The 17,512-nt window shown below is 51.6% G+C and overlaps 2 protein-coding genes and 1 long non-coding RNA gene across 5 annotated transcripts; 1 reads left to right on the top strand and 2 right to left on the bottom strand.

Annotated features, from left to right (window-relative positions):
• Positions 1-897: 897 nt before the first annotated feature.
• On the bottom strand, positions 898-3,235 carry S100A4 (S100 calcium binding protein A4). 2 transcript variants are annotated; one of them, XM_003817166.5, is made up of 3 exons: positions 3,044-3,235; positions 1,931-2,086; positions 898-1,200 (listed from the first exon to the last, which is right to left on the bottom strand). In XM_003817166.5, exons 1-3 carry the CDS (start codon positions 3,233-3,235, stop codon positions 1,036-1,038), a joined length of 513 nt encoding a protein of 170 aa, XP_003817214.2. In that variant the 3' UTR covers positions 898-1,035. The 2 variants fall into 2 exon arrangements, with proteins under 2 accessions (XP_003817214.2, XP_063455179.1); XM_063599109.1 differs by lacking the exon at positions 3,044-3,235 and adding an exon at positions 2,235-2,346.
• LOC130541071 (uncharacterized) lies at positions 2,992-17,501 on the top strand. Of its 2 annotated transcripts, none has more exons than XR_010110648.1 (3): positions 2,992-3,200; positions 5,573-6,414; positions 8,541-17,501. It is a non-coding gene; the product is annotated as an uncharacterized LOC130541071 (long non-coding RNA). The 2 variants fall into 2 exon arrangements; XR_008955115.2 differs by having other exon boundaries at positions 3,028-3,200; positions 5,719-6,414.
• Positions 4,979-5,783, bottom strand: S100A3 (S100 calcium binding protein A3). Its single transcript, XM_034936008.4, has 2 exons — positions 5,643-5,783; positions 4,979-5,143 (listed from the first exon to the last, which is right to left on the bottom strand). The coding sequence occupies exons 1-2, from the start codon at positions 5,781-5,783 to the stop codon at positions 4,979-4,981; spliced, it is 306 nt and encodes a 101-aa protein (XP_034791899.1).
• Positions 17,502-17,512: the final 11 nt, after the last annotated feature.

The raw sequence follows: 17,512 nt of genomic DNA, 5'->3' as shown, positions 1-17,512 counted from the left end.
GCCACTGGCCTTGAACCTACCTAAGGGGAAGCAATATCATGCCTCATATTTTCTGGGGGGAAAATAATCTCAATTTCATTTGTCAGATCATATATGTGGAATTTTGTCTCCAAAACTATGGTCACCTTCCCACCACTTGCCTCACTCCCACTCCAGCCACTGACCCCCACTCATCTCTTCTGAGGTCCCCTGTCCTTCTCTGAAGGAGCTTGATTCCTGACTGATAACAGATCTCATCCAGGGACCTTTGTGGCAGAGACGGTGGATTCGAGAATGCCTATATTCTCATGCTGCTGCAAACAGCGGGTCTCCCTCCACATTGCCCTCCCTGATCCTACCACGCACAGGAAAGGATTAATCCATCCCTGTGGTTTGAAGCCAATGATCTGGAAGTGGGTGGCAGGACAGGGCCTGGACTGTCAACGTCAGCACTGAGTGCTAGCCCTCCTCCCCATCCCACTCTCGCCTAAATACTTCCTCCCTGCAACTCAGCCTTATTCTTTTCCCTCCGACTTACTCCCAGGACACCCAAACTCCATTCCAGACCCCAACCAGGAACAGATATGACCTTCAATTCCAGCCTCGGTTCAAGATCCTGCCAGAGGCAAGGTTGGAGAGGGGGGGAGGGGTAAGTGGGCTGGCTGAGATCCCACAGCTGGGACCTTCCAAACCTTGGCAGGGGGGTGGTGAGGGGTCCCCTTCTCGGCTTTGACCACACCGAGTGAACTCTATTGCCTGTGCACACACACTGTTAGTCACCCTGCATCCCTCCCCTAACTTCACTGGTCTGCTGTCCATAAAACTTCAGCTCAACTCCCAGCTCTCCCCACCACCACCCCACAACATATCCCTCAGTCCCCAACCCGCGCCCCCAGAGTCTCTCAAACCATCAGCCTCAAAACTTCCAAGAATCTTTATTGAACTTGCTCAGCATCAAGCACGTGTCTGAAGGAGCCAGGGTGGAAAAAAAAATGTGCCCACTGGCGACAGGGAAGACCCCAGCTGGCAGACCCCCCAACCACATCAGAGGAGCTTTCATTTCTTCCTGGGCTGCTTATCTGGGAAGCCTTCAAAGAATTCGTTACACATCATGGCGATGCAGGACAGGAAGACACAGTACTCTTGGAAGTCCACCTCGTTGTCCCTGTTGCTGTCCAAGTTGCTCATCAGCTTCTGGAAAGCAGCTTCATCTGTCCTTTTCTGGAGGGAGAAGAGGCTACAGATAGAAAACAGAAGCCCAGTGGGTGGAGCCAGGACCAGACCCAGTTTCTACTCCCAGACCAGAGTTCAGGGAGGCTCCTTTGGGAGGTCCAGTTTGGAACTCCAACCCTCAAGGCTAAGCTAGGGTGGAGAAGGTGCTCCTTGGATAAGGAAGTCTGAGTACCTGGTGCAATGGAAAAATGACGGGACCACTACATTTTCACCCAAGGCTGTTCTAATAATCCCATGAGGTAGTAATAGTCATGAAAACAATATATAAACTGTGTTATGTTTGATACAAATATACATTGTTATTGTTTGAAGGGAACGTCTGCAGGCCTGTGATCATCTCCACATCTGTGTCTTCACATCTACAAGCCAAATAGAAACTCAAACAGTGTCCACTGTTGGAGTGATGGCAAGAGTCAGACAGTCCCGGTCCGGATGGCAGTTGTGTACACTGACCACCTTGGGAAGTTACTTAGCACTCTGAGCTTAGTCTTCCCTTCAGTTAAGTTGTGCAAAGCACCTGGCAGTGTCTGACCCATTCATTCTCAGCCCTCTTTCAGCATGGGGTCAGGCAGTGAGTGGTGGTGTTCAATGTGTTTCCACCCCAGGCAGCCACCCCACTGATAGATGCCCTCTGTAGCTAATGCTCTAGAGCAAGACTGCTGCCCTCCTCTGTGGGAAATGCCCCACGTGGGGACACATTCAGGCACTACCCACTCACCCCCAAGAAGCTGGGCAGCTCCCGGGTCAGCAGCTCCTTTAGCTCTGACTTGTTGAGCTTGAACTTGTCACCCTCTTTGCCCGAGTACTTGTGGAAGGTGGACACCATCACATCCAGGGCCTTCTCCAGAGGGCACGCCATGACAGCAGTCAGGATCTGGGAGCAGGAGGCACAGAGACCGTCTTATTTATCCCACCCCTCAGAGATGTGTTCAGAATGCCAGGCTCCACTCCCATCCCTCCAGGAGCACTTGGTGAGACTCTGCTCCCTCCCTGGGGGAGCCCAGATCAGTGGGCCCCCGCACCTGGTTGGGAGGGTGTGCACAGTGGGGAACACATGCTCTGGGCAGTGAACATTTGCAGGATCCGCTGCGCAAGCTCTGGAGATTCAGGCAGCAAACTCCCAGGGCCTCCCAGGCCTTGCCTCAACAACAGCATTTTTTCCACCCCTCACTCAGTCTATCCACTCCCACAGCTCAGCCACAAAGGCCCCGCCCTTGCCATTCTTCTCCCTCCCAGAACTGGGTGCGGCTGCTGGAGGCCTGCCCAGGGGCCTGCAGCGGAAAAAACCAGCACAGCCGCTTAGCTCTCAGCATGGGGAGGGGCAAAGTGAGGTGGCAGAGGCAAGGGTTGGAAGAGAAGCTGCAGAGGCCACGCACCTTCTCGAGCTGGGCTGCTGTGTGCAGGGCAGAGGCTCATGGGGCACACCACCAGACAAAGGCCCACAGTTGCCTTCTGCCTTTCCTTTGCTTCCTGCTCCCGAGTGCGCAACCCAGCAAACATGAGCCAGTGCAGATACCCACAGGCACATACATACCAACACGTACTATAGCAACAGCATGTGCAAGCCCACATCTCAGAAGCACCTGGAGAGCTCAAATCCAGTCACTTGCTCGCTTTTCTGTTTGTTTTTTCCTCCCTCTTACGTGCGTGTGTGTGTGCCATGCACACCCATGCACATGCACACCCACGCACACAATCTACCCAGAGTTCCACATCAGAATCTCACATCTGGATCTCTTTAGCACATCTGGCCCCCACCAGCCTCCCCTTCTCCTTCCCCAGCCCTGGCCTCTGACACCCCTTGCATGCCAGTCAGGCCAACACAACTCACCAAACCAAGAAAGAAGAAGCGCTGAGGAGAGAGGGTTGTAGAGAGGGGAAGAATGGGGACGGCCCACAGGTCTGACCTATTTATACCCCAGCCAGGCCCTGCCCATAGCAGGGGACAGGGGAGAGCGGATACTGCCTTCCTGCTGTGGGCTGATGCGGTAAGTGCCACAGCACCCTCCACCAGCCCAGCCATGGAACCAAGCCTCCTGTTCCCAGGTGGGCACCCGTGGGTAACGGGTAAGCCCTAGCGGTTACCAGCAGGGGACTGGATGAGATGGGCACCACCCAGTGTACATAGCTCAGCCTGAGTTTTAGAGAGGTGGAGGAAGGGGCAGCCTGTGTCTGGAGCACGGGGGACAGGGAGGGAGTAGTCCCATGGGGAGCTAGGAAAGGAGATGCAGGGGGTGGTGGGTGACAGGTGGGAGATTGCCCTGGAAATGTGGTGACACAAATGCTAGGGGGAAGATGGGAGGATCGCCTGAGGCCAGGAGTTCAAGACCAGCCTAGGCAACATAGAGAGACTTCTGTCTCTATAAAAAGGAAAAACAATTTTTTTTTTTAATTAGCTGGACAGCATGGCTGTAGCTTGTAGTCCCAGCTAGTCAGGAAGCTGAGACAGGAGGCTCATTTGAGCCCAGGAGTTCGAGACTGCAGTTGGCTATGCTCAAGCCACTGCTCTCCAGCCTGAGCAACACAGAGGACCTTGTCTCTTAAAAAAATAAAGATTCAAAAACAAAAACTGGGGTGGGGATCCCCATGCCCAGTACTGTCTGCCATGCCAAGTAAGGCTCAGGGTCGGGGCGGGGGGATCTGGAGGGGAACAGGCTCACACCCAAAGGAGGCTCTGGGACCACCTCAGGAACGTCAGTGGGAAAGGTCCTGGGTGAGGTAGTGATGGAGTGGAGTGGCAGTGAGGCATGGGGGCTCACGGATAGATCTCAGGTTCGGAGAGGGTATCAGGAGGGGCCATTTAAAGTTGGGATGAGTGTCAGGAATGAAGAATCCAGGTTGGGGTGGAGAGTTAGAGGTGAAATGGCATGAAATAGGGGAGTTATAATTCGGGTCAACTTCTCAGGGTGGGCTACAAACTCAGTGAGGGTTAGAAGTAGGGGGTTAAGGCCCTCAGGGGGCTGCAGCTTCAGGGATAGGGGCTAGCTCAAGTTATTCCCTTACCCCTCCATACAGAGCACCCCTTCCTGGCTGGGAGAAACACCTCAGACACCCTAATCCCATTAGTGCTGCTCTCTGGGCTCCCACAGCCTGAGGCAGGGAACAAACACCCCCACTGCACCCACAGCCCCACCCTCCTCCAACCATGAGCACTGAGTCCCAGGGGAAACTCAGGCAGTCCTCTCTCAAAGATCCCAAAGAAAGAGAGAGAGGAAGGGAGGACAGGGGTCCTTGTATTGTCCCCACGTCCTCCTGCTGGACCCTGGAGGCCACTGCATTTCTGCAGGGTCTGCAACTTCCCTCAGGGAGCATTCCCTGCCCCTGCCCTCAGCTGCCTTCCCGCAGTAGAAAAGGCCAGAGAGGAGCAAAGAGCTCAGGAGACGCGTCCTCAGACAAGAACCAAACAAAACCAAGCTGATGCCAGTTTTTTATTAGGAGTTAAATAGGCCCTTTCCCATCGTGGTCTCATTGGTGCACGCTCTGCTGAGCCTCGAGGGCCTCAGAGCAGATCCCGCCTCCTCCCATCCACAAGGGAGGCCACAGGGGTGCAGCAGGCAGGCTGGGCCCCAGAGTGGCTCTACCCCTCATTCGCTGGGCATCCTGAGGAAGGAGCCCTCACATCTCTGGGCCTCCTAGGTAAAATGGGTTAACTGATCGCAGAAGACCTGGGCAAGTCCAGATTGAAAGGGGTACAGGAGAGAGGGTAGGAGGGGGTGTGGGAGACATGCCCAGCCCCCGACAGCCAGCGCACCCGCTGGAGCAGAGGCTACTGGGAGCAGGGGGGCTCTGAGGGGCAGTCCTTGAAGTACTCGTGGCAGTAGAGACAGAGGCAGGCAAGTGAGCGCACATACTCCACAAAGTCCACCTCGCAGTCCTTGTTGGTGTCCAGAACACTCATGAATTTGTTGTAGTCACATTCCCGAAACTCAGTCTGTGCAAGGGAAGGGTTGGGAGAGGTAAGGGAATAGGATGAGGAGGGCAGAACAGCCTCACACGCCACCTCCCTCCCTCCTCTCCCAAGTGGACCCACCCCACCCCAAACTACACCCTTCTGAGGGCCGACTTCAACCTCCCTGCTCTGATAATGCACTCGTTGCAATCCCCTCCCAAATCTGTCCTCTCAGATTATTAATCGAGCACCTACTATTTGCTACTGAGTGCCTACCAAGTGTTAGGCATTCTTCATGGTGCTCTCACTCAGTCCTCTCAACAGCTCTGCAAGGCAGCAGGGATGATTGTCATCCCATTTTACAGATGAGGAAGCTGAGGTTTCTGCTGTGTCAGTTCTCCCCCTCCCACTCCCTCCTCACAATCCAGCCCCCTCCCCTTGCTGTCCTGTGCTCATGCTTGTTGTCCCCAGGTCTCTCTTTGCAGAGTCTAGGCAGTGCCTCCCACCGGATGAGGAGGGGACGGACACTCTGACTGCTCACCGGGGTCCAGGTGGCCAGCTCCTTCTGCAGCAGCTCCTTGAGCTCCGCCTGGCAGAGCTTGTATTTGTCCCCACAGCGCCCTGCATATTCCTGGAAGGTGCACACGATGGCAGCTACTGCCTGCTCCAGAGGCCTGGCCATCCTCACTGTCACAGAACAAGGGTGTGACTCACAGCAGAGTTCCAGGCCAGCCCCCCCGCTCACCTCTGCCCTCTGTGTTTCTCAGAGACTGTTCCCAGACCCATCTTAACCTCCATCAGGCTTCAGGCCCCACAGTCTCCCCCTCCTCTGAGCAGCCCTCCCAGACCACACCAGCCCCTCCTAACTTATCCCCCTGCTGTCCTGTTGTTATTTCCCCATGTAGAGGTCTCATTGCCCCAACATCGCTGTAAACTCCTCAGAGAGACAGCATCCTACCCCACCACCCACACACCCCACTGTGGGGCTCCTTAAGCACTCTCAGATTATCTGCCACCTCTTCTTATCCCCAACACCCAGGGGTGGCTCGGTCCCAGTCTGCCCCAGCCCATGAGATGCCCTAGAAGCCTCCCTCCCTGCAGGAACTTGCCACAAGGAGAGCCTGGCCCTGTGCTTCTCTGCCCTCAGCCCTTGGAGAAGCTAGGCCTTAGCAGGGAGGGGCAGGTCTGAGAGGCGCCCCCACCGCCTCACCACCACTCCCCTCACCCTGCCTCCTGCCTTGAACTCAAGGAAGCTGCACCCAGAAGAAAAACTTGTGGGATCCTCTCTGCCTGTCACCAGCTGTGCAACCCTGGTGAGCCATTTGTCTCTCTGGGTCTCAGGGGCGGGGCCTGATCTGTAAGGTGGGGTTCATCCCACCTCGCTGGCCTAGTCAGGAACCTGAACCAGATGGTCTCTTGAGAGTTGACCACTTCGGGTGTTTACCAATCTGAGACTGGCCTCCCCTGAGGTTACCCTCCCGACCCCTGGGGGTTTTGAGCAGGGAGGTTCTGTATAGGGATACCCTGTTCTATTGGAGGGGAAGCCCTTCCTGGAATTGCTCACCTCCCCCCACTTCCACTGTCCCCTTCCACCGCCCTTCTGGGATGATGCCTCCAGCCTGGGAAAACCCGAAGGCGGCCAGGAAGGCAAGAGTTTTTTCCATGCTAGCCCAGTGACTCACTCCTGATTCCCCCATGGGACAAGAGTCCTGCAGCACAGGGCGGCCAGGGCCAAGACTCTCCCTGAAGATTTGCCCACTGCTGGGCCCCCTCCTGGGAGCAAATGGCTGGCATGGTTGTGGCTGGCAGGAAAGTAGGGGAAGGGGAGTGGGGAGTGCCAAGCACTGCCAGGATTTAATTCATTGTAAACACCCCAGGATTAGAGCAAGGTGTCCAGGTTCCCAGGAGAGGAAAGGGCCATGATCCTCGGAAATGAGGAGACTCAGAGGTGAAGCAAGGAGACAAGGAGCAGGTGAGGGGCCTGATCAAGGGGAAGACCAGAGCCTTGAGCCCAGTGCTCCCACCCCAAGGCAGACCTTAGCTCTACACACCTCCCTGCCCAAACTTCCCCGACAGCCCCTCACTGTGCAAGGAAACCTCTGCGTCCACTATATCTGACTTCCCTCCCCCTGTCAGGCCCGCCTGTGGTCATCTCTCTGCTTCCAATGCCAGACCCTGGGTCAGGAGTCAGGCTGGCTACTGGGGGTCCCCAAACTGCCCTGACACTCAACCCAGGGCAGGACCCAAGCAGCTGGCACTCACCACTGGTGCTGGCGTTTCAGCTGTAGGAGCTTAGAGACAGGGCGTCACTATTTGTAGCCTCCCAAGAAAGGAAGGAAGTAATTATGGGGGACTCAAGTAGGTCAACACTGAGGATGCCCTCAGGGATCCCTCAGCAGCCCCATTACAGGCCCCACCTGCCCACCTATCCATGCATACATCAAAGGCCAGTCTGGGCTCAGACACCACTCCCCTTTCATTCCCCATCTGCCCTCCCCCAGAGTTGGGAACTGGGGACAGTCTCCTGCCAAGTCCTTCCAGCTCAGTTGGAGGAGACAGTCTGGCTTTTCCATCACATCACAGCCCCATCTCTTCACTCTGCAGAGGCCCCCAGAATACCAAGTGGGGACACACTTCTGCCTCGCTCAGGTTGCACCCCTACAAATCTCTATTCCGGGGAGAACTTGGAGAGCACGTGGCTAAGCCTCCCCTTTACAGACGAGAAGTCTGAACTTGCCTGACCAGATCCCAGCTTTTGGCTGTGAACTGCTTGCTTCCCAGGGGGGAAATCATCAGGTGGGATGTCTTTGAGGCACAGGAAGGAGGTGTGTTCCTCCCAGGGGCACTTCCAGAGTCTAAGCTTGAGTTTTCTGGCCCTTCCACCCCAAGTGATGGGAATGAATTTGGGCTAGAGTCACATGAAGGCTGGCCAGTGGCTGGAGCTCCTTAAGGGCTATTTTCCTTCTTCTCCTGCTCTGCTCAGCGCCAAAACAACTTTCCTTGAAGTCTTGTGGGTGGCAGGATGGGATTTCCTCTGGCTTTTAGTTTGAGTGTGTAGCCTTTTTGGGTCTCAGCATCATGGGAGGGTCATCCATTTGTGTCCCCTCTTGGGGTGAGCACTGGGCTTCCACTTCTGTCTTCCTCATTCCCCAAATCATCAGGATCAAAGCTCAGGTTCGGCTTGGCTTGGCCAATGAGCTCAGGGCACCGGGGGCCCCAGTACAGATTCTGCTTTGACTTAGATTTTGACCTACTCATTTCTTACTGCCTTGTGGGCTCTGCAATGCTTTGAAAAGATTTAATTCTATGCAGCATTTTTTGTTGTTTTTAGCTGAAGTGGGCACAGACCACCATATTACCAGAAACAGACGTACTTTCATGTAACTTCTCTATTCTCTCCTTCACACCAGAGCCTGAGAAACTCCTCCCTGTTTTATAGGAAGAGAACCCAAAACCTAGAAGAGCGTGAGAGGGAAAAGAGGAAGGAGATTGACTCCCAGGCCGGCAAAGAAGCCTTCCTGCCCATGCAGGCAGCCAGGGAGCCAGTGACACCTTCGACCTCGCCCTCGGCCCCCAGCACCCAAGCCTTGCCTGTGCCGTCCTCTCCTTGGAGACTCAGCCCTGTTGGGGAGGGGAGTGAGCAATAGAGGAGGGAAGGAAAAGAGGAGCTGTGATTCGCCCTGTTTTATAATGGGCTATATAGCCCTGTTTTATATGGGCTTTTTAATGGAAGTATGGGGAGCAGGGGGTAGAGAACAAGAGACAGTCACGCAGCAGAAGTGGGGGCCAGAGTGCACCAGCAATTAATTCAGCTCTAGGTCGAGCTTAATTATTCCCACCTGTGATATCCCAGCTCTTCCCCCAGCCACCTCCCTTAAGCAGCCTACCTCTGCTCTCGGGGCTTCATTTTACTCATCTGTCAGTGATGGAGGGTGATAATAGTAACTACCTCATAGGTTTGTGCGGGGTTTAAATAAGCTAATACGTATAAAGTTCATAGAATAAATAGTGCCCAGCACATGGCAAGGGCTTGATAAATGTTAATCAAGAGATGGGTGAGGCCGGGTGTGGTGGCTCACGCCTATAATACCAGCAATTTGGGAGGCCAAGGCGAGCAGATCACCTGAGGTCAGGAGTTCGAGACCAGCCTGGCCAACATGGTGAAACCCCGTCTCTACTAAAAATACAAAAATTAGCTGGGCATGTTGGCACGTACCTGTAATCCCAGCTACTCAGGAGGCTGAGGCAGGAGAATTGCTTGAACCCAGGAGACGAAGGTTGCAGTGAGTTGAGATCGTGCCACTGCACTCCAGCCTGGGCAACAGAGCAAGACACTGTCTCAAAAAAAAAAAAAAAGAGAGAGAGAGAGAGAGATGGGTTAACTTGCCCAGGGTCACGTAATAGTGAGTGGCAGGCCTAGCAGGCATTCATTTTTCGTATAAATATTTAGATGCATTGGGGGTATAGCCATAAACAAAACAAAAGTCCCTGCTCTGTGGAGATGACAGTCTCTTGGGGAAAACAGACAATAACAAAATAGGTGCTTAACAGATTGCTGATATAAATGCTATGAAGAAAAATAAAGCAGAGCTGGGAGAAAGAAGATGATGGTAGGGAGCGACTAGGGAGCGACGCACTTTATTAATATATGGGTGGTCAGGGAAGAGCCCAGCAGCCCGGCTCCTTGCCCTTGTCCTCATCCACCAGCCCCTGGTGTTTCTCAGCTTGGCAGACCTCTCTGGGTTGCAGCACCTTGGTTTGTCCACTGGGAGAGAACTGGGAGAGACTCAGACTGAGACTGCGGGGAGGGTGGGAGCTCATTCTGGGAGGTGAGGCCTGAGGGGTGGGGTGGGGGGACAGAGTGGTCAAGGTACAGGACTTTGGGGTTGGCCGACTGTCATGGAAAGAACCTCTAGGCTCTACCTTCCTCTTGCCACCTGCCCTCAAGCATGTTACATTCTTTACCTTGTTAGAGCCTTAATTTCCTTACCTCCAAAATGGGTTTGGAAGATTCCTACTTTAAGAATCCGACATGAAAGCGCTTTCTATCACTCGCTGTCACTGTGGACAATGTCAGGGCAGAGGCCTCTGAGTCCAATTCAACAAACATGCACTGAGTCACCTCAGGGGGGCTGCAGGGAGGGCGGGAGGGGAGGGAGAGAACCAGCCTCTCCCCAACAGTTCACTTGGTCCTGCCTCCTCCATGCAGGTGGAGGGGAGAGCTGTAACTTCCCTTCCCTTGCTTTCACAAACTCTTCTTGGGGTGATTGGACTCTCTGCCCTGCTGGAAGTTCTTCCCCAGCATCTCCCCTGAATCTGCCTTTCTGCAGTGGTTCCGAATGCATCCCACATGAACCGCCCCTCCAAGGCCTGGAGAGGGACCGTCCTCCTCCCACACCCCGTCCAGTGTCCACACACTCAATTGTTCATGCTCGGGCTGAGCCCAGGACCCTTGCTGCTCACCTTCCAGAGCCCCCCCCCCCGCCCCCCACTGCAGATGTGGAGCTGACCGCTGAGAAATGCACCATATTTGGAGGGCAAGGAGCTCTCTCCCCATAGGGGCAACGCGTGTGGGTGCATGAAGGGTGAGAGCTGACACTATCTGATCTGGCAGGACTTATTATAGCACTGACTCTCTCTCCCCTGCACCCATTCTCCCTGGCTCTGTCGCCCCAATATCACCACTATCACCATACGCCCTTGGAAACTGCACCGCCTCCCTGAAGGTCAGTGTCTGGCTCTGAACCTCGGGGAAGAACAAGATAAATTGTCCTGAGCATCTGGATATCCCACATGCTTGTGCCAAAAGGGCCTGGGCCCCAGAGACAGGGTGAACCCACCCCAATCCCATAGCCCCATGGGACCAATGAACCTTGTCCAAATGATTAGCTTCCTTTCTCATCATCTGAGCCAAATATAGGGAAGGTGTAGGAAGGGGTATTTGATGACTGGGACTGGTGTGGAGCCAGGAAGGCCTTTGCTACAGAATTGGGGACTGGGCCTGGGAAGATGGGAAGAGGATCTGAACTGAGATCAAAGAGGCCTGTGGACCTACTACTTAGACCTACTACTTCTTTTGACTGCCAAGTCAGTGACTGATTGTGAGCAATTCACAGATGAGAGCAGTGAGTCAGTGGAGAGATCAAGTGACCTAAAGACAAGGGCATGGGGGCCCTATTTCAGCCAGTCCCTTGTCTCAGAGCCCAGCTTTGCCTTCATTCTGTCCTTTCTTGGAGGGTTAATAGGCTGCCAGGGATTCATGCGAAAAAGCAAATGCCAAAGTGACAGTAGGGCAGGATGCAGGGTGAGGTATGTGTTCCTGAGGCTCTCCTCCGGCAGCAGCTCTAGGAGGAAGTGGGAGACAACTGGCCCAACAAACTTTTGAACAGAGCTATTTCTAGACTCTCCTCCTCTGTGCCTCTGCACAGAGATTTGGGGAGAGGAAAGGAGATAAGGAAAGATTGCCGGAACCATCTGGGAAAGTGGTGTTTGTTAGTTTGTCAAACGCCCAGAAGGAAAGGAAATCAGCCTCTTTCAGAACCTGCCCAGCTCCAAGGGCAGCCAGCTGAGGCTAGTCTCCACCAGCCAAAACAGCCCCAGAACCTGAGCCAAGAGAAGCCAGGAATTATTGTGAGCCTAAGGCCCAAAAGAAACCAGACTGCACTAATCCACCAGGAGCAAGTGGGCCTGCTTCCCCCAGTGACTCAGGATAGGGACACTGAGAGTCTGGATGCTGCTCATCCAGGTCCCCTTCACCTTACACAAAGCCCCAGGCTTTGGAGATGGCTGTGGGAAGGGGAGGAAGGCCCGGACTGCCACCCTAGTGTCCACAGGGGTGAGGACCTTTCTTAAGACATGGGTCAAGTCCTGACACTACTCCTTATTTAACCTCTCCCAGCCTCTGTTTCCTTGTCTGTGACGTGCAGAAACTAATAGCATAGCTCTGCTCTCACCCAATTGCCCCGAGGATTAAATGAGATGACACTTGAATAGACCAGCAGAGTGCCTAGCTGGAGGGAGTGCTCCACAAATGACAGATGCTGCTCCCTCTCAGTTTCCTCATCTGTAAAAACGGCCTAATGATAGCTCCTCTCGGGGTTACCATGAGGCTGAAATGACAGTGTGCATGAAAGGAACTCTGAGAACTGCTACAGAAATGTTAATTACCATCATCGTGATTCCCTGACCTATAGTTACTGGCTCCCTTTCCTACAGGATATTAGGAAGGTGGGCTTCTCTCTTTTTATTGCTATGAAAAGAGACCATGTATCATTGAGGGCCTGCTCCGCCTTGCCTCGCCAGCCCCAGATGTGCAGTCAAGGCAGAATCATAAGTGAGAACAAGCAATTGTCCCAGCGCCTTCTCACTTGGCCTTTTCTGTCTCTGGGGGCCCTATCTGAGCTACTCTGGAAGTGGTTCTCAAAGATCGGTTTCCCAAGTAAGTAAAAAAACAATTCAGGCCAGGCATGCGGGCTCATGCCTGTAATCCTAGCACTTTGGGAGGCCGAGGCGGGCGGATCACGAGGTCAGGAGATCGAGACCATCCTGGCTAACACAGTGAAGCCCCGTCTCTACTAAAAATACAAAAAATTAGCCGGGCTTGGTGGCGGGCGCCTGTAGTCCCAGCTACTCGGGAGGCTGAGGCAGGAGAATGGCGTGAACCCTGGAGGCAGAGCTTGCAGTGAGCTGAGATCGCACCACTGCACTCCAGCCTGGGCGACAGAATGAGACTCCATCTCAGAAAAAAAAAAAATTCAGGAAAACACTGTGCATTATTCTTCCACTATCCATCCCCTCTTTCTTCATTATTAAGACCCATTTTTTTTCTTCTAAGATGTCAATGTGGTCAGCTAAAAACACTTGGTTACAGCTAAGACTAGCCAAATTACACAGTTAAGGCCAAAGATGTAAGTGGAAGTCTCTGGGGGAGGGCACTTCTATCATAATAAAAAGGCAAAGGCTCCTGTGGAAAAGGCATTTTGCACCTCACCCTTATTCTGTCTTCCAGCCTGGAACATGGACAGTGAGGCCTGGAGGTATAGCAGCCATAGTGTGATCACGAAACAACAAGCCATGAGGAAAATAGTAGATGTCCTATATATTAAAGGGCCAGAAAATGAAAAGACACTGGATCTCAGATGGCATCTCCGGAACCCTGAATCAAACCTGAACATCCTACTCCAGACTTCTTGTATAAGACAATTGAAGCCGCTAGCATTAGTCAGATTTTCTGTAACTTATAGTTGAAAAAAAACCCTAACTAGTAGAGAATTTGATATCTTAAAGTGGAATCCTCAAGTAAAAGAATCTAAAATGTGGGGGCCAGGCGCGGTGGCTCATACCTGTCATCCCAGTACTTTGGGAGGCCGAGGAGGGTGGATCACGAGGTCAGGAGTTTGAGACCAGCCTGACCAACATGGTGAAACCCCATCTCTACTAAAAATACAAAAATTAGCCGGGCGTGGTGGCGGGTGCCTGTAATCCCAGCTACTCAGGAGGCTGAGGCACGAGAATCACTTGAACCCAGGAGGTGGAGGTTGCAGTGAGCCAAGATCGCGCCCCTGCACTCCAGCCTGGGCGACACAGTGAGACACTGTCTCAAAAAAAAAAAAAAAAAGAATCTAAAATGTGAACTTGGCTAAGTAGAGGGAGGAAGGTAGTGAGATATGATGACCCAATATGTCAGGCTGGAAAGTCAGGACCTTTGTTGTGAAATGACAAAATATTTGGTCAGACCCTGGCATATCTTGGAACATGGACCAAATAGAAACCTAGGTGTAGTAATAGAGGAAGTGGCAGAAAAAGTTTAGAAAGTTAGCATGAGCTTGTTCCTTGCATCTTTCATCAAAGACCTACAAGAGTAGGATGCTGCTATTACAAAAAAACTGAAACAGGTGTCATTGGCTTTGGGAGCAGGCAATGGGTGAAAGCCGGAAGGGTCTCTAGAAGATTATTAGTAATGATTTGAAGGACAGTGAGGAAATTGTTACTGGAGTCTAGAAAAGAGAGATCCTGTTAGGTAATTCCAGGATGTCTGGCAACACTGTTGTCTGTGGTTACATGGAAAACAGAAAGGTACCTAATCAGTTTATGGATATGGGTAAGGAGATTTTTATGCAGAATACGAAAGTACCAATTGGCTTCTTCTGGCTGCCTATGATAAAATATGAGACTAGAAAGTTGAACTAGGCCGGGCGCGGTAGCTCATGTCTGTAATTCCAGCACTTTGGGAGGCCAAGGTGTGCAGACCACGAGGTCAGGAGATCGAGACCATCCTGGCCAACATGGTGAAACTCCATCTCTACTGAAAATACAAAAAATTAGCTGAGCATTGTGGTGCATGCCTGTAGTCCTAGCTACTAGAAAGGCTGAGGCAGGAGAACCACTTGAACCCCAGAGGCAGCAGTTGCAGTGAGCCAAGATCATGCCACTGCACTCCAGCCTGGCAACAGAGCGAGACTCCGTCTCACAAAAAAAATGTTGAACTAAAGAAGGAACTACTCACCGGGGAGGCAGAGGTTGCAGTGGGCCAAGATTGTACCACTGCACAGCCTGGGCGACAGAGTGAGACTCCATAAAAAAAAAAAAAAAAAAAAAAAAAAAAAAAAACAGAAGGAACGAACTATTCAGCTTCTTAAAGAATTATAGAGGGCCCAGCACAGTCTTTCCAACAGCAAATGACTCTCAAACTAATAAATGGCCTAATGGCCTTGGGGCAAACACCAAATCCAGATCCCTAACAGTAAAAAGGAACTCAGGATAAAGATGAAGTAAGTCAAAGGTAAGACCTTGTAATGAGACCTCAAAAAGATTTAAGGGCAAGCTTCCTAGATCTTCTCAGATAAATAATACAACGTCTAATAATTCTAGAAGTGTACCTCTTAGGCTCTTTCAGACTAGAAGGCTTTTAGGAATCTCAAGGGCATTTACTCTCAGCACCCTGACTCTCAGTCCAAACTGGAGAGAGACCAATCTTAAAAAGATTTGTAGGTATGGCTTTGTCTGTTAAGTGAATTATAAATTGATGCACAGTGAGGCCACATTTTTACAGGAATTATATCATTTTGGACTACAAGGGACCGAGATGGCTTAAAACCAAAAGAAGTTTTTGAGTCTTCAACTTCAAATGGGCAAGAACTAGGCTGAGAAAGCTACTTAGCTATCAACACAGTTACTTCTTTTGGAAAATAGAGAGTTAACTCAGAAAATGGAGTCAAGAACCTAGAGGCCAAGAGCCAAGAAGAACTACTTATAGAGAGCAGAACTGGGCCCTAGTCAAGAATCTGGTGACATATGTCTGACTCAATTTCGGAATTGCTATGGACCAATGCACCAATTTGTGCCTCCAGTACACCACCACACCCTTAAGAATAGGAGTGTTTGTGGCAGTTATCTTTTTAAAAAAAAAAAAAAAAACAGAGTCTTACTCTGTCACCCAGGCTGGAGTGCAATGGTATGATCTCAGCTCAGTGCAATCTCCACCTCCCAGGTTCAAGCGATGTTCCTGCCTCAGCCTCCCGAGTAGCTGGGATTACAGGCGCATGCCACCATACCAAGCTAATCTTTGTATTTTTAGTAGAGACGGGGTTTTGCCACTTTGGCCAGGCTGGTCTCAAATTCCTGAGCTCAAGTGATCTACCCACCTCAGCCTCCCAAAGTGCTGAGATTACAGGCGTGAGCCAACAAGCCTGCATGGCAGTTATCTACCTTAAATCTCACCTGTGAACATCAACTATGTTCTTCACAGGACTTCAGGCCAAGAGGAACCACTTTTGAGGAGCCGTCCTGGAGGAACTGCACATGAGAAGCCTTATTCATATCTCTGGGCCTGTCTCAGATAATAAGATCAGAGACATCAAATTGATGCCTTAAAGAGATGAGACTTTGTGGGTCTTGGGAAGGAGATTAATGTATTTTGCATATGGGAGGGATGTGAATTGCGGTTGCTAGAAGACAGACTATGGTATTTAGTCTCCAAAGATGGTCACTGTCAATTTTATGCACGCTGCTCTTTACATTAAAAGATATCTAGCCAGGCGCGGTGGCTCACGCCTGTCATCCCAACACTTTGGGAGGCCGAGGCAGGCAGATCACGAGGTCAGGAGTTCAAGACCAGCCTGACCAACATGGTGAAACCCTGTCTCTATGGAAAATACAAAAATTACCCGGGCGTGGTGGCGCACGCCTGTAATCCCAGCTACTCAGGAGGCTGAGGCAGGAGAATCACTTGAACCCAGGAAGTGGACGTTGCAGTGAGCCAAGATCACACCTCTGCACTCCAGCCTGGGCAACAGAGAAAGACTCCAACTCAAAAAAAAAAAGAGAGAGATGTCTAATTCTCCTCCTCCCCTTAATCTGAGCCAGACTTAATGATTTTTTTTTATCATTAGAATATAGAAGAAATGATGTCCTGGGATTTCTGAAATAAATCTTAAGAAATACCAGGCACAGTGTCTCATATCTGTATTCCCAGCACTTTGGGAGACCAAGGCAGGTGGGAACCTTGAGTCCAGGAATTTGAGACCAGCCTGGGCAACATGGTGAAACACTGTCTCTACAAAAAATGCAAAAATTAACCAGGTATGGTGGCGTCTACCTGTAGTCCCAGCCACTTGGGAGGCTGAGGCAGGAGGATTGCTTGACCCTGGGAGGTGGAGGCTGCAGTGAGCCATTATTGCACCACTGCACCCAGGCCTGGGTGACAGAATGAAACCCTGTCTCAAAAATAAATTAATTAATTTAATTAAAATTAAAATTAATAAATCTTAAGCCTACCAGCTGCCACGTAGGCCTCATGCAATGCTCACTTTGGGATTTGTCCTCTCAGGACCCTACTGCCATGCTCTAAGAAGCCCAAGCCACATCGAGAGGCCATGGTAAGCACTCCGGCTGGCAGTTCTAGCTGAGGTCCCAGCTCACATTCGGTATCAATTGCCACACATGTTAAGCAAGCTACCATAGAAGTTGAGTTTGTTCAAACATTCAGATTACTCTAGCTCCGATTTCCACCTACATGGAAGACCCCACGTGAGAACCATCAACTAAGCCCAGTCTACCTGCAGAACCATAAGAGATAATAAATTTTTGCTCTCAGCCGGGCATGATGGCTCACATCTGTAATCCCACCACTTTAGAACCTGAGGCGGGCAGATCACCTGAGGTTAGGAGTTCAAGACCAGCCTGACCAGCATGGAGAAACCCATCTCTACTAAAAATACAAAATTAGCTGGGCGTAGTGGCACATGCCTGTAATCCCAGCTACTCAGGAGGCTGAGATAGGAGAATCACTTGAACCCGGGAGGCGGAGGTTGGAGTGAGCAGAGATTATGATGCCACTTCACTCCAGCCTGGGTGACAGAGCGAGACCCTGTCTCAAAAAAAAAAAAAAAAAAAAAAAGAATGTACAATATA

The sequence above is a fragment of the Pan paniscus genome, chromosome 1, assembly GCF_029289425.2.
Source record: "Pan paniscus chromosome 1, NHGRI_mPanPan1-v2.0_pri, whole genome shotgun sequence".
Lineage (NCBI taxonomy): Eukaryota > Metazoa > Chordata > Mammalia > Primates > Hominidae > Pan > Pan paniscus.
Note: the sequence above shows the minus strand (reverse complement) of the source record. Positions and strands in the feature narration are given on the sequence as shown.

Coding starts and splice junctions, on each gene's coding strand:
- S100A3 (XM_034936008.4), bottom strand. CDS start 5,783: ATGGCCAGGCCTCTGGAGCAGGCAGTAGCTGCCATCGTGTGCACCTTC. Junction 5,144..5,642: donor AGCTGGCCACCTGGACCCCG/GTGAGCAGTCAG, acceptor TCCCTTGCACAG/ACTGAGTTTCGGGAATGTGA.
- S100A4 (XM_003817166.5), bottom strand. CDS start 3,235: ATGGCTGGGCTGGTGGAGGGTGCTGTGGCACTTACCGCATCAGCCCAC. Junction 2,087..3,043: donor GCTTCTTCTTTCTTGGTTTG/GTGAGTTGTGTT, acceptor TCCTGCTCCCAG/ATCCTGACTGCTGTCATGGC. Junction 1,201..1,930: donor AGCTGCCCAGCTTCTTGGGG/GTGAGTGGGTAG, acceptor TTCTCCCTCCAG/AAAAGGACAGATGAAGCTGC.